This window comes from Squalius cephalus (genome assembly GCF_949319135.1).
Source record: "Squalius cephalus genome assembly, chromosome: 19".
Lineage (NCBI taxonomy): Eukaryota > Metazoa > Chordata > Actinopteri > Cypriniformes > Leuciscidae > Squalius > Squalius cephalus.
Genome location: NC_137140.1, coordinates 31995259 through 32009818, shown reverse-complemented (window position 1 = coordinate 32009818; position 14560 = coordinate 31995259). Strand labels below are relative to the sequence as shown.

Genomic DNA, 14560 nt, shown 5'->3' with positions numbered 1-14560 from the left:
CCTTTTCTGAACGTTTCACCGTCAAAATATGGACATTAACGGGTCTCTGCCTTGGGTTTGACCACGTCAGGAGCTGGTGAGTGTTCATGTGAACTGTTGGCCGAACAACAAAGCTTTTGTGGATTTAGTTTAAAGTCAGTCGGTTTTTTTCCCGCTATTATCGCGTGCCGATTACCCCATACAAATGCATTATGCACGTCATATAGTGCTAGAGTAAAACCCGCAATGTTCTTGTGCAAACACTGTGGCGTCTCTGTGGAGACATTATACGCCTTTATTAATCATGCCAAAGGGCATAAAAACAAGGCGAACTTCAGGTTTTCGTGTGCAGTTCCTGAATGCCCATGCACTTTCCAGAGACTCTCCGCCCTTCAGTCTCACATGTACCGCAAACACAGAAAGGCCGCAAAAAACCCAGACAGATCAGAACACCACGATCTGAATTTTATATGCAGTGTTGAAGGCTGTACATTCGTGTCGACCAAATTCGCCAGTCTTTGTGAACATCTAAAATGGCATATTCGTGATGGCAAAAAAATTGAATGTCCAATTACTGGCTGTAAAAAATATTTTCGAGTGAAGTCGACATTTTCAGCACACCTCAGTAGAAAACATAAAACCCATGTAGAGAAATCTGTCTGTGCAAGTGCATATAGGCCTATGACTGAGATTTCTGTTGCTGTGCCAGATGTGAATATTGAAGGCTTTGATGATGTGGAATTTCAAGACAGTAGTTCAGCCATTCAGCTTGACAAAGACAAATTTCTGACAAATTTGGCTTTATTCTATTTGAGGATGCAGTCAGAAATGATTCTGCCAGCTACAACAATTCAGATTTTAATTGATGAGTTCATGGAGGTGCATACAAATAGCATGACGCATACCTTGTCCAAAGTTAATGAAGAATTGACAAAGCTAAAAATTCCAGACTGTCAAATAAATGAAATGATAAGTGGGTTAACTAAAGAAAACTTACTTAAGATGTATAATGAGGGATATTTTAAGTCAGATCAGACTCGGAAGTCCTTTTTCAAAAAACATTTCAATTATGTGGAGCCTGTGCAGGTGTACCTAGGCTGTGATGCATCAGGAAAAGAGCGCTTTTGTCAGTACATACCAGTGAAAGACACTTTGAAGGCATTTCTGAACAATGGATCTGTTAAAGAGCAGTATGATAAGGCTAAGGAACAAACATCACAAAATCCCCATGTACTTGAGGATATAAGGGATGGGAGAAATTTTAAAGAAAACACTCTTTTTAAAGAGTCTTCATCAGTAGTGTCTCTAATTTTATATCAAGATGCATTCGAGGTAGTTAATCCTCTTGGCTCTGGAAGAAAAAAACACAAACTAGTTGCTGTGTACTTGACACTTTCAGAAATCTGTCCCCATAATAGATCATCTATTGATCCTATGCAATTGGTCATGCTTTGCAGAGAGGAAGATTTTAAGTTTTTTGGGCAGCAACAAGTTTTCACACCTCTTTTGAGTGATCTCAAGGACATGGAGGAATTTGGAATTGTACTGGAGAATGGAGAGACAGTGAGGGGAGCAGTGATTGCCATTGTTGGGGACAATTTGGGGTCACATAGCATCGGAGGGTTTACTGAGAATTTCAGTAAGAGTAGACATTTCTGCCGTTACTGTCTCATAAACAGAGACATGTTTGAAAGCAAAGGCACAGACTTAGGTCCAACAAGAACAAAACAGAGTTACCAAAACAGTGTGGCAATGTCTGAAGGGCAAGAAATGTGTGATGGTGTCAAGTTCGACTCTGTGTTCAACTGCCTAAAACACTTTCATGTGTGTGATCCTGGGCTTCCTCCGTGTTTGGCACATGATCTTTTTGAGGGAGTTGTTTCAACAGATCTGGCTTTGTACATAAAACAGCTTGTCACTGTAGGGAAACACTTCAGCTATGTTCAGCTGAACAGAAACATATCTAGCTTTAAGTTCTGTGGAAGTGACATGAATAATAAGCCATGTGAAATAAAACCTGATGGTGGAAAGTTGACAGGACATGCAGCTCAGAACTGGTGTCTGCTTCGATTGCTCCCATTACTAATTGGGGATCGAATAAAAAATCCACTTGATGATGAAATTTGGCAGTTGTGCTTGAAGTTAAGGGAGCTTGTTGAAATGATATGTGCACCAAAAATTCATCATGATCAAGTAGCCTACATGAAATGTCTGATTGAAGAATATTTGCACTTAAGAGCTACCTTGTTTCCAGATGCACCACTGAAACCAAAACATCATTTTTTACTTCACTACCCTGAACTCACACTTAAATTTGGACCACTGATTAGACTATGGACTTTACGGTTTGAAAGCAAGCACACATATTTTAAACAATGTGCAAGAAAATTACGAAATTTCATAAACCTTGGGAGTACACTAGCTGAAAGACATCAGCTATTGCAAGCCTATTTGAGTGCTGGCTCCATCTTTCCTCCAAATTTGCAAGTAGGTGAAGCAGATGAGTTTCGCAGTCACTTATACAACACCCACATTCAGGAAGCTGTAAGGATGCAAGGCATTCATGACTCCACCTTTGTAACATTAACTGCTACATACAAAGGAACCAAGTACCAGACATCAATGGTTGTTGTGGTAGATCAAACTGATGATGTATACACATTCGGAAAAATTGAAATGATTCTGATACACTTCTCAAAATTATTCTTTGTTGTTGAAAAGTGTAAATCAGTGCCAGTTGTTGATCTGGGTTTACACTTTCTGCAACAAGAGTCCAGTCCCCATTATTTATGTGTAAACGCAGAGAATCTAGCTGACTATTACCCTCTGCCAATATACAAACGATTTGATGCTAATTTTGTTGCACTTCACCACTCTGTTTGTCTTAGGTGAGAAGCTAAAAGATGGAAGCCGTCATTAGAGTTGTTCTCCCAATGCTGGATGATGATCAACTTAACCACCTGATATCAGAATTGACTAGAATTGGTGTGAAAACAGACGATGACCTCCAATATTTAACTTCAGATGACCTCAAAGACTTCCTTTCACCAATAGACTGCAGGAAACTGATTCATTATTTCAAAATCAGAGGTTAGTCATTTGTATATAATATGTATATCGTAAAAAAACTGTTTATGTGGGTTTTAAGCCATATTCATTATCAGTGAAGTAGAAATATGTATATTTGTTAAATTATTAATTTACTGTTATTAAATACTTTGTCACGTTTCTACACTACATCTGTTAAATTAGATTTTTATGTTCAATATTCCGTTTAGTTTTGTAATATACAGTAGTAAAAACGGCTTATGTGGGTTTTAAGCATGATCTATGAAGTAGAAATATGTACATTTATCAAATAATTAATTTACTGTTAGTGAATACTCCTAATTTCACGTTTCTACACTACATCTGTTAAATTTGATTTTTATGTTCAATATTCCGTTTAGGTTTGTAATATACAGTAGTAAAAACGGCTTATGTGGGTTTTAAGCATGATCTATGAAGTAGAAATATGTACATTTGTCAAAAAATTAATTTACTGTTAGTGAATTCTCATAATTTCACGTTTCTACACTACATATGTTCAAATTTTATGTTCATTTTTTTATGTTCAATATTTCATTTAGGTAATGAAAATATTCTAGCTTCTCAGCCAAGCAACCGTCCAAACTCTTCAACGTTCTCTGTGCAGTGTCATGGATCCAGTCAAGTTACAAATCCGAGTCCAATATCCACTCCAGTCCCAGTTCAAAGTGCAGCATGGGTGTCAGATTTTCAAATACCCTGGGGTAAGATGACACCAAATTTAAGAACATGTCTTGCACAAGGAAAGCGACCTGAAGCCTCAGATAGGAGACACATGGTTAGGGTGATTGTGGATTCAATCAGAGAGGTGTGTTTAAATCCAACCAAGCGCCAATGTTCAGAAGTTGCACAGTCAATCATCCATAAGTATCCAAACAGTTTCAGTGACAAAACAGAGGAAGGAGAGTTAATTGGTTGTGGTTACTACTCTTTGTTGTGTCAGTTGAAGACAAGGGTGGAACATCTTAACCGGAACAATACAATGGCTCGACTTAGAAAACCTAAACGAACAGGAGACGAAGTGGATGATAGCCAACCTTCAACATCTAAATCCGCTAAACTGGATAGCTATGGTTGTGTGAACTGGAACCCTACTGAACTTCCTGAAAGGGAAACCTTTGATTCTTTAGAGATGAAGAGACAGGAGATTCTTAGTCTATTTTCCCAAGAAGGACCCCGTGCAGCCGAGCGCAGCAAAGTCCAGGAATTAATGAAAATTACATTCATTGCACAACGTCACAGCATTAATGCCAGCCCTCCACCCAGTATCTCAGATCTTCAGGCAAGGTGGCCTTTTCTTTTTACAAAGAGATTCTTATGCGCTCATTTTAAGGAACTGACTGGGATTGATCCGGACACCAGATTTAATGACTCCCTTTGCACCAAAGGGGAAAGGATTATCTGCTTCTTCAAAAATCTTCAGTCCAGGTGGGGAAAAGAAGTTAGAGCAGTCCTCAAAGACATTGACAGAGAGGGCAGAGATGTCGACCCAGGCCTTGCAGCGGTCCTGTTGATGATGGCCCACTTCAAAGAAAAGGAGGAATCACTGTTCCTTTTAGCCGATGTGAGTATTTTCCATTTATATATTCAAAAATGTATGTAACTGACAGTTAGTAAAACTTTTGTGTTTGTGTGTGTGTAGGTCACAACAACTCCAACAGATGCAGAGACCAGGCTTTCACTTCCTTCTACTCCAAGGCTGATCATGCTTGGTAAGATCCTTTAATACATGATTTAGCAATGTTTAAGAGATGGTTTAGAGCTGCACGATTAATCGTTAAAAGATTGTGATCGCGATTCAGACACCCACACAATCTCATAAATAAATGTCAATGATTCGTCTTTTAAATGGACATTGAGACATCGTCTCATAAAACATTTTAAATGGACTGCATTTCAATTTATCCAAAATCGTGCAGCTCTAGGATGTTTTTTAAAAACAAACATGTTGCTTTATTCTTAGATCTCCATGTTTAACATTTTGCTTAAAGAGTTAGGCTAGTTCACCCAAAAATTTTCATCTTCGGAACACAAATTAGGATAGTTTTGATGAAATCAGAGAGCTTTCTGACCCCTCCATAGACAGCAACGTCATTGCAACTTTCAAGGCCCAGAAAGGTATGAAAGACTTTGTTAAAATAGTCCATGTGACTCCAGACTTTATTCAACAATTTCTTCTTGTCTGTGTCAGTCTCCTACGTTGTTTACGTTGTAAATACAGCACTTCCGGGTTCTACGTCAGAACGGTGCCTCACTATTGGCCGACGCTGTTCATTTGGGCACGACAACACATGTGTGTGATGCTGATGCAGGAGCTAGCCAATGGTGAGCCGGCATTCTGACGTAGAACCCGAAAGTGTTGTATTTACAACATAAACAGTGTAGGAGACTGACACAGACAAGAAGAAATTGTTGAATAAAGTCTGGAGTCACATGGACTAATTTAATGATTTCTTTTCTACCTTTCTGGGCCTTGAAAGTAGCAATGACGTTGCCGTCTATGGAGGGGTCAGAAAGCTCTCGTATTTCATCAAAAATAACCTAATTTGTGTTACGAAGATGAACAAAGTCTTACGGTTTTTGAACAACATGAGGGTGAGTAATTAATGACAGAATTTGTATTTTTGGGTGAACCCTTTAACATCTCCTCAAATAAGTTTTGAATAACAAGGGTGACTAAATGATGATTGTCATTTTTGGGTAAACTATCCTTTTAAACTAATAAGAAAAGCTCCATCTACATATTTTCACTGACACCAAAATCAAATGTTAAATGTTTTTGCAAAGTTATTTATTTATTATTTTTTACTATTACTATTATTATAATTTTTTTTAGGGGATTCAGTTCTACTCAGCAAAAAATGGATGCTGTCAATTGAAGGCAAAGTCCTCTTTCCTAAGACTGACCTGCCAGATTTTTCCTCTGCGTTTGCTGTTCTCTTCGGCTGCTATTATGTGCTTAACATCGAGTACCAAGTGGAAGCAGCCACTACTTTGGAGTTCATTCAGAGGTAAGTACATCTTGCAATATGCCATAATATTAGGTAAACATTAAAGGGATAATCCACCCAAGTTATGTCATCACTTACTTATTCAGCGGAACACAAAATAAGATATTTTGAAGAATGTTGGTGACCCAATGCTTTCGTTTCTGTTGACTTCCATTGTTTTTTTTGTGTCCATATAATGGAAGTCAACAGGGACAGAAAATGTTGGGTCACCAACATTCTTCTTTTGTGTTCCACTAAAGTAAGAAGAACATACAGGTTAGGAAAGACGTGAAGGTGGTAAGTACGTTGGAGTGCTGTCAATACCGAGAACAACGACAAAAATCGGTGTTGCCTACACTGTGTTATCCTCTTTTTAAAATTTGCACCCTGTTGACTTCAATGGGGCACGTTTTAAACCTGCTTTTAGCCTCTTAACATCCTTGATGTGTCATTGCAAGTGTACAGGTCATGTGAGTGATTCCTTCGGCGTGAACGTGGGTCAATCTGACTGCAGTAGATGTGAAAGATATGAATGAAAATGATAATTCAGCCAGCACTCATACCTGTATTTACATCCTGTTTTCGGTCGAAGTCCATAGTAATCGATTGTCGAGTTCACGCGCATTGGTTTAGTACCTATGATCATGCGCGTGAACTCGACAACCGATTACTGTGGACTTCGACCGAAAACAGGATGTAAATACAGGTATGATCGCTGGCTGAATTATTATCATTTTTATTCATATCTTTCACATCTACTGCAGTCAGATTCACACGCGTTCACTCCGAAGGAATCACTCACATTGGCTGTGCACTTGTAATGACACATCAAGGATGTTAAGAGGCTAAAAGCAGGTTTATAACATGCCCTATTGAAGTCAACAGGGTGCAAATAAAAAATAAAAAAGATAACACGTTGTAGGCAACACAGATTTTTGTCGTTGTTCTCTGTACTGACAGCACTCCAAATGTACAAAAAATGAGCTCAATGTTAAAATTGACCAAGTTCTCCTTTAGAGGGTCAGTTCACCCAAAAATGAAAATTCTGTTAGTAATTACTCACTCTCATGTTGTTCCAACCCCGTAAGACTTTCATTCATCGTCGTAACAATTTAAGATATTTTTGATGAAATCTGAGAAATTTGGCTCACTCCGTCATAGGGTTCTATGTAATTTCATTCTGCCAGCCAAGAAAAGATAGTGAAGACATTGTTAAAATAGTCCAAGTGACTACAGTGGCTCAACCTTAAGTTTATCAAGCGACGAGAATACTTTTTTTGCGCAAAAAAAACCTTTATTCAACTATTAATTTTCTTCTGTGTGGGCCTCTGACATGAGTTCAAGTGAGCGCCACAACACATGCGAGAAGTTGCTCTCGTGAACTCACTCAGAGGCCCACACTGAAGAAAAGTAATAATTGAATAAAGTCGTCATTTTTATTTTTTTTTGCACACAAAAAAGTTTTCTTGTCGCTTGATAAACTTAAGGTTGAGCCACTATAGTCACTTGGACTATTTTAATGATTTTTTACTAACTTTTCTGGGCGGAATAACATAGAAGTCTATGGAGGAGTGAGCCAGCTCTCAGATTTAATCAAAAATATCTTAATTTGTGTTCCGAAGTTGAACGAAAGTCTTACGGGGTTGAAACAACATGAGGGTGAGTAATTACTGACAGAGTTTACATTTTTGGGTGAACTATCCCTTTAAGAAAACACATGCATATAGAAAAAACAACCGTATGGAAGAAAAATAATGCCAAATGTTTTTGAAATAAAAAAGCCTGTTGAATTGCACTACTTGAAAAAAATATGCATTGCATTAACCATGCTTGCATTTTAATGCATTGTATTTTTAGGGCTTGCATTTTTATGGGCTGAAATTCAACATGGTTTTATATTTAAGCTGTGAATATTTAAATTCAAAACATTTCTCAAAAAAAAGTTGGTCGCTCTATATACTCGATCCCCAAGCAGACAAACGAACATTATTTGACATTTCAGCACGCTATTGTTGCCACACAAACCCCTCAGTTGAACTGCTAACTAGGTTGTTGTTAACTTTTTCGTTATTGTCATGACAGCGCACGCACGCGCATACCAGACATACTTGGAAGGAAGGAACTTTTAGATGCGCGCTTTCCAATTCGAAAAATTCGAGAAAGAGACTGTCTGAGAGGCAACGCCATCATCAATTAAAAAGAGAAGGTGTGAGTACAAGAAACAAGAATGGGGAAATGAATATTTGTGGCTGAAAGGTGTTGAGGGGGATACCGAGAGGGCTTTTTGTGACCTTTGCAAAACGTCCTTCTCAATCGGACATGGAGGGAGGGGAATACGAGGTCAATCGTTCAATTTTTTTAAATACTTTTTTTTAACTGTTCCTGTGGTGTTGAGCAACTACATCTCCTGTTAATCCTATAAATTTATATTATAATTTATTCATTTATTTAAAGTAAATAAATTGTAATGAAAAATAAATATAATTAAATAGTAAATCTTAAGTGGAAGTACATCTGTCAATTCGTTGAATGTTCAAAATATTATGAGTCTTAATTTAGAAAAAAAATACACATTGGTTGGCTTACTCATGAGCATACATAAAAAATTACACATTTAGGAGAATAGGGCATTATTAATACTATGCAAGGTGGTATGTGCTAGAAATGGGTAAACCACTATCAGTGAGTCTGCCAGTGGGGCACCGCCGCGCCAGACAGTGTCCCACATTGTCCCTCAGAAACATACCCCTTGTCCCCCCTTGGGCTTATTAGCAGGTGGTCACCCTATCGTAAAACAATGTGTAGTCTGACATGTTTCTTGTCCACGACATGACAAGATTTTTAGGAGTCAAAATCGTGTAATCTGACAGTGACTATTGTAACAGACAAACAAATCGTGTAATCTGAACCAGGCATAAGAGTTACCTCAGGATTTTTTGTTGTTTTATTAGCTCAATCCAAATACAGTATAAATAATTTGGATGTTTAACAATCTTTGTTGCGCACTGCACAGTTAATTTTTAGTTAGAGAAAGGGTTTGCCTTTGCAATTTTGTTTATGTTTATGCACTTTAATTAAATACAATAAATATATATTTTTAAAATATATTTACAGTTCACAGATATTTTGTTTTAAATGGGGGGAGAAAAAATCGAATCGAATTGTAAATCGAGTTTTTTATAAAAAAATCGCAGATTTTTTTGGGGGAAAAAATCGCCCAGCTCTAGCTGCAGTACTATTCCTTTTAATAATTTAGGATTTCTGGACATATAAAACGCTTAACGTAGTTTAATGGACTAATACAGTGATATAAAAGACCAAACTCACACATTATTCAGAAGGCTGTACTAAATGGCTAATAGGCAAGCAGATGGACACAGAATATGAACTTAACGCGCAAAGTTTCACGCTGAGTAGTGGTACTGCAATTTATGGAATATGGAATAGTACTGCAGCACATCTCCGTGATATAAAGTTAAGGCAACTAAACAACCAAGAGAAAAATATGTCTACTTCAAATGTAACATTTGTTCTGTACATCAGCATCGGGAGAATAACATTATAATCTTGTTCACGTAGAGAAAGATGTGGCTACACAGGGACTGTGAAGACACTGAATTACACATGAATACAGCCCTCATAGTAATCACAAATACATTTACATTTCTATAAATCAGTTTTTAAGAATGAATGGCTTGCTCTAACTGTTGCTCTGGTCTTCGTCAACAACACATGCTTGCACCTCCTGCTGGTGAGGTCGACAGCAGATGGAGAGTATGCTCGGTAATCTACTGCTTTTCCTGCATTTCCTGGATGTCAATGTTGAATCTACTGTCAAATTTGAACCACTGAATTTGTGGAAGCGAATTTGTAAAGCGAAATAAAATAGACTGGAAATTGCCAGTTGAATATTATAGGTTGTTTATTTAAACAGTTTGAATATTTTGGAAGTGAAATATGAAGAGGAATATGGATTATTGAATTGTAATTAATGAAAATGTGTTTGAAATGTTTTGAATTTAAATATTCACAGCTTAAATATAAAACCATGTTGAATTTCAGCCCATAAAAATGCAAGCCCTAAAAATACAATGCATTAAAATGCAAGCATGGTTAATGCAATGCATATTTTTTTCAACCAGTGCAATTCAACAGGCTTTTTTATTTCACAGTTGACATTTTTTATTTAACAGTTGCCATTATTTTACTTCCATACAACCGCAAATTAAGAAAACATCTTCATCAGTTTTACAACACGTGTGCTCCAAATACTCACAACACAACCAAATACATAGCACTGCAAAAGTTCACAACACAAACAAATACAGAAATGCGCTGCAAATGGCACAGAACACAATGGAAATGTTTTCAGGGGACCCCAATAACTGACGAACCCGGCTGTGTACAGCCAATGTTCAATTAACGGCTGTCCGAATTCACTCACTCGTTTTCATTCACTGCTTCAAGTGAACTGTATTAGTGGACTAATGTAGAAATGAGTGAATGAGTGTTTAGGGGGCGATTTCGGATTTAGCCAAAGTAATTTCCTCATTATTTTCACCTGGGCTGTTCTTATGACAAAACAGCATGGTGTCTATCAGCTGAATAGCTGTTCTTAGGACTTAAATGTCTTATTATTGCTGTTAACTTAACTGTTGCAAATAAATACATTTTATACAAAAAAGTTTTCATAATATGCTTTATTTATCTTTGTGTGATTGTCTCAACTTTAAAAATTGCTGTTTCATCTTTGGACCCTACATTACCTTACATTTCTTACCTATGAAACTTATTTAAACATAACATTACTTTTTTTTTTTTACAATGTTACTGATGTATAGATTAATATCTTACCCTCATGTTCTTTTTAAATGTTGTATATTGTATACAAAGTTGTATGTCATAAACATGTCATCTCTGTATGTTTTGCAAGAAAAAAAAAAAACTAGACATTGAGCACTAAGCATGCCCCATCCGGGTTCATCAGTTATTGGGGTCCCCTGGAAATATTTCCATTGTGTTCTGTGCCATTTGCAGCGCATTTCTGTATTTGGTTGTGTTGTGAGTATTTGGTTGTGTTGTTAGACATTTTTACACATCAAAAGATCTAACAATTTTTTTCTGTTATGTAAAGGTTCATTGTGAGGATTAACCCTGACAACAGCAAGTGCTCCTCAAAGTTCCAGGTCAGCAAAATAAGTGGGAAGATGGTGCAAAGGAAGAACTCTGGCCTGAACCCTCATGTATCCTCCTTCATTAAGGAGTTTCTGGATTTCAGCTGGCAAAACTATTAAGCTACTAAGAGCAAATACATTCTACACAGGAGTTTTCTGAATTAGTAAATTTTTTTGACTGAAAATGACTTATGACTGAATCTGTTCATGAATTGTTTTACAATGCTCTTAATATAAAACTTTTATGTATAAATTAAATGTTTTCAAGTTTTTGGAAAGCTGAATGTAAAATCTGCAAGAATATTAAAATGTTATTTCAAGTATTACAATTGAACAATTAAATCAATAAAAGAAGTTAAACAGTCTTTTGTTTCTTATAGTTATTTACTAGTTTTTAACCTGTTGAAATACAATAATTTGTACAGTTTTACAATAAATAGTAAAAGTGGACAACAAATTACAGTAAATTTCACAGTGTAAAGTAATATTTTTATTGTATTAAAATATATAACGAGAATTTTTTATCATTGTTTTACAGTAAAAATATATTATACTGTAAATAAATTTACAGCAAGTTAAATGGTACTGTAAATATGAATACAGTATTTTTACTGTAAGTTTAATTTACAGTAAGTTACTGGCAAACTGCTGCCAGTAAGTTACTGTAGTTTCTACAGGAAATTTTTTACAGTGCACTCTACAGGCCGAATGGAGAATCTCCATGACGAGGTGACAACTTATCATATTCACATCCTCCAGGTGCCTGCGCCTGTCAACAGAAAATTCAAATACTCGTGATTGGCAGGCTGACATTTTTACAATCTCAAGTGAGAATGTATGTGAGGGGAGAGCGATGCCTCCCAGAAACACTCAGGAACGCTGCTTTCCTGGTTCCCAGAAGACTCCAACAGATGCACTTTAATTCCTCAACACTTCATGTATTAGTGCAAAAAATAAAGTGTGTGAAAGCAAGGAATGATGAATAAAGCTTTATTTAGCAGAGATAAATAATGCCCACACACACACATACAGTCCTTACAAAAATGTACCATGGTAACCATGTATCCAAGTCAGGGTAGATGCCATGTTTAATGTTATAAAATGAACAAAGACATTCTCATTCAAAGGAGTGTACTGGTCGGTGCATACAAATACTCTAAAATCAAAAATCTTTTGAAAACATATGTATGTCTATCCCTCACAGCTTCATTTTCATTCATGCCAAATTAAATATGGCTGACTAGAGTTTTCACCAAAATATACCTAATGTTTTACAGTACAGGAACTATCACTGTTTCAACTTCTGATTTGTGATAGTGCAGAACTCAGCACTGGACAAAAATGCCGGCGTTTTGAGACATTAGCTGATTTTAACTTAAAGACTTCTGATGGGCCATTGCGTTCAAGAAATCCACGAATTGGGATTGGCTTTGTGATTGGCTGCATTGCTCAACACTGCAAAAACACATTGTAAATAGAAACCTTTGATGCTCACAAGAGCTCAAACACCAAACTGTTTCGTCAGTATGCTATTATTATGAAGAAAACTGATCCTAGACCAGCAGTTACGGGCAGCTTTTACCTCTAAAAGCAATCAGAAGCAGCAGCAGTCAGTAGTTTGGGTGAGAATATTCCAGGCTAATCTCAAGTCCATGGCAGCCTATGATGTTTTGTTTAGCAGAAACTATTGGTACCATGTTCGCCCTCAGATTTTAAGAGATGTAATATTAATTAATTATGATTCTGCAGTAAGAGCAATAACTGTTGTTTTGTTTGAAACTGTGATCTTTTTTTTTTTTTTTTTTTTTTTTTTACCAAAGAATGTCTATCCACAAAGATGTTTAGGAGAACCCATATTAATTAATTTGGAATTTCCAGTTGGAATTATCACTTTCCTCTTATGGAAATGGTGAGATTGAAACTTACTATTTTTTGTTATTTTAAGGTTGCGCTTTGATTTTGAATCACAATGGTGCATGAAATTGAATTTGCACAACTAGATTGGCTTGCATAGATTGTTTTGTGTAACAGAAACTATTGTTGCCATGTTAACATTCCTCATAGATTTTAGGAGATGTCATATTAATTCATTATGATTCGACAGTAGGAGCAGTAACTGTTGTAACTTTAGCAGCGCCATGACAGGTATGAAAGTGAGGCTGTGAGGGAAAGACTTGCCGTGTTTCCAATGGCATCCGCTGCATAAAGCTCCTAGATTACTTACAATTTTCCACAGCTTACATTGTCCGGAGTTTTTTGTCAACTGAAATTTCTTGGAAAGATATTTTTCCAGTGTTTCATGAGCAGAGCAATCCAAAAACACTTTAAGTAACAGTACATCCCATTGAAGAGATGCATGTCTGTCCCTCTCAGCCTCGCTTTCATTCCCATTAAAAATCAAAGATGGCGCTGCTGTGAATAAGGTCTGTATGGTGTTTTATTTCAAACTAAGGTTACGATAATGCATTTTTTCATAAGTATAAGTCCAAGTATAGACGCATGTGTGTTCTCTCATGCATTTACAGCAATGAATGTGCCTGACTCTGGACATTTCTGTGCTGATCATATTTGGTGCATTCTTGTGTCATTAGATAATAGACTCCCATTTCAAGCTGTCTAATAAAAGCTCAAACAAACCACAAAAAAAAGCATATAAGCACACGTTTGAGTAAACCTTTGCGTTTGCTTTCCTGTCATTAGACTATGAATTGCCTCTTTGAAAATAATGACTGCAGAGACTCCAAATCGTTTTAAAAAGAAAATATTGAAATGGGTTTAAGCTACTTAGGATGAATGGCAATTATATTTTAATATTCAGCCGAGCATATTTGCGTGCAGTGGGTGCGGCATGCATAACGCATGTGTGGTGCTGGTGGCCAGCTGCGTCTCGCTAAGAGAGCTTTAGTGGCGGGGTAATTTAGAGGAGAGCAGACCTGAGTGATGGCATTCTCAATGAGCAGGTAATCTACTGAGAATTTGTCTATGGTTATGAGCTCCTCGCCTCAGCCTGGCAACACAGAAAATACATCAAGACCAATTACGATATCAACTTTCAGTCTGATACCCTTGCCACGCAAGTGCATGTATTTCTGCCCCAGGCATTTCAAATTGCATCTAATTTGAAATCTTTGGGGTTTTAATTAAATTTTAGAATATATGGAATTCTTCATTAGTACCTGCTCTGAATAGGAGATTATGTGGCTGCTTCTGTCTCTCTCTCTCGTTAAAGTGCGAGTTGTGTTTGCTTTCTGACTGGCGGTTTCTCTGTCCAATTGAGTCTGTGTCAACCTTGAATCGCTATTATCAAAAAGATTATGAATCCATTGAGAA

The 14560-nt window shown here is 36.8% G+C and overlaps 1 protein-coding gene and 1 long non-coding RNA gene across 3 annotated transcripts in view; both read left to right on the top strand.

The window, feature by feature from the left end:
- LOC307147229 overlaps window positions 1-14560 on the top strand; it is an 84392-nt gene that overhangs the window by 28091 nt on the left and 41741 nt on the right. The window lies entirely within an intron of this gene.
- On the top strand, window positions 3615-11595 carry LOC307147497 (uncharacterized protein). Its single transcript, XM_079852246.1, has 4 exons — window positions 3615-4630; window positions 4709-4778; window positions 5903-6077; window positions 11191-11595. The coding sequence occupies exons 1-4, from the start codon at window positions 3776-3778 to the stop codon at window positions 11348-11350; spliced, it is 1260 nt and encodes a 419-aa protein (XP_079708372.1). The 5' UTR covers window positions 3615-3775; the 3' UTR covers window positions 11351-11595.

Coding starts and splice junctions, on each gene's coding strand:
- LOC307147497 (XM_079852246.1), top strand. CDS start 3,776: ATGACACCAAATTTAAGAACATGTCTTGCACAAGGAAAGCGACCTGAA. Junction 4,631..4,708: donor CACTGTTCCTTTTAGCCGAT/GTGAGTATTTTC, acceptor GTGTGTGTGTAG/GTCACAACAACTCCAACAGA. Junction 4,779..5,902: donor TCCAAGGCTGATCATGCTTG/GTAAGATCCTTT, acceptor AATTTTTTTTAG/GGGATTCAGTTCTACTCAGC.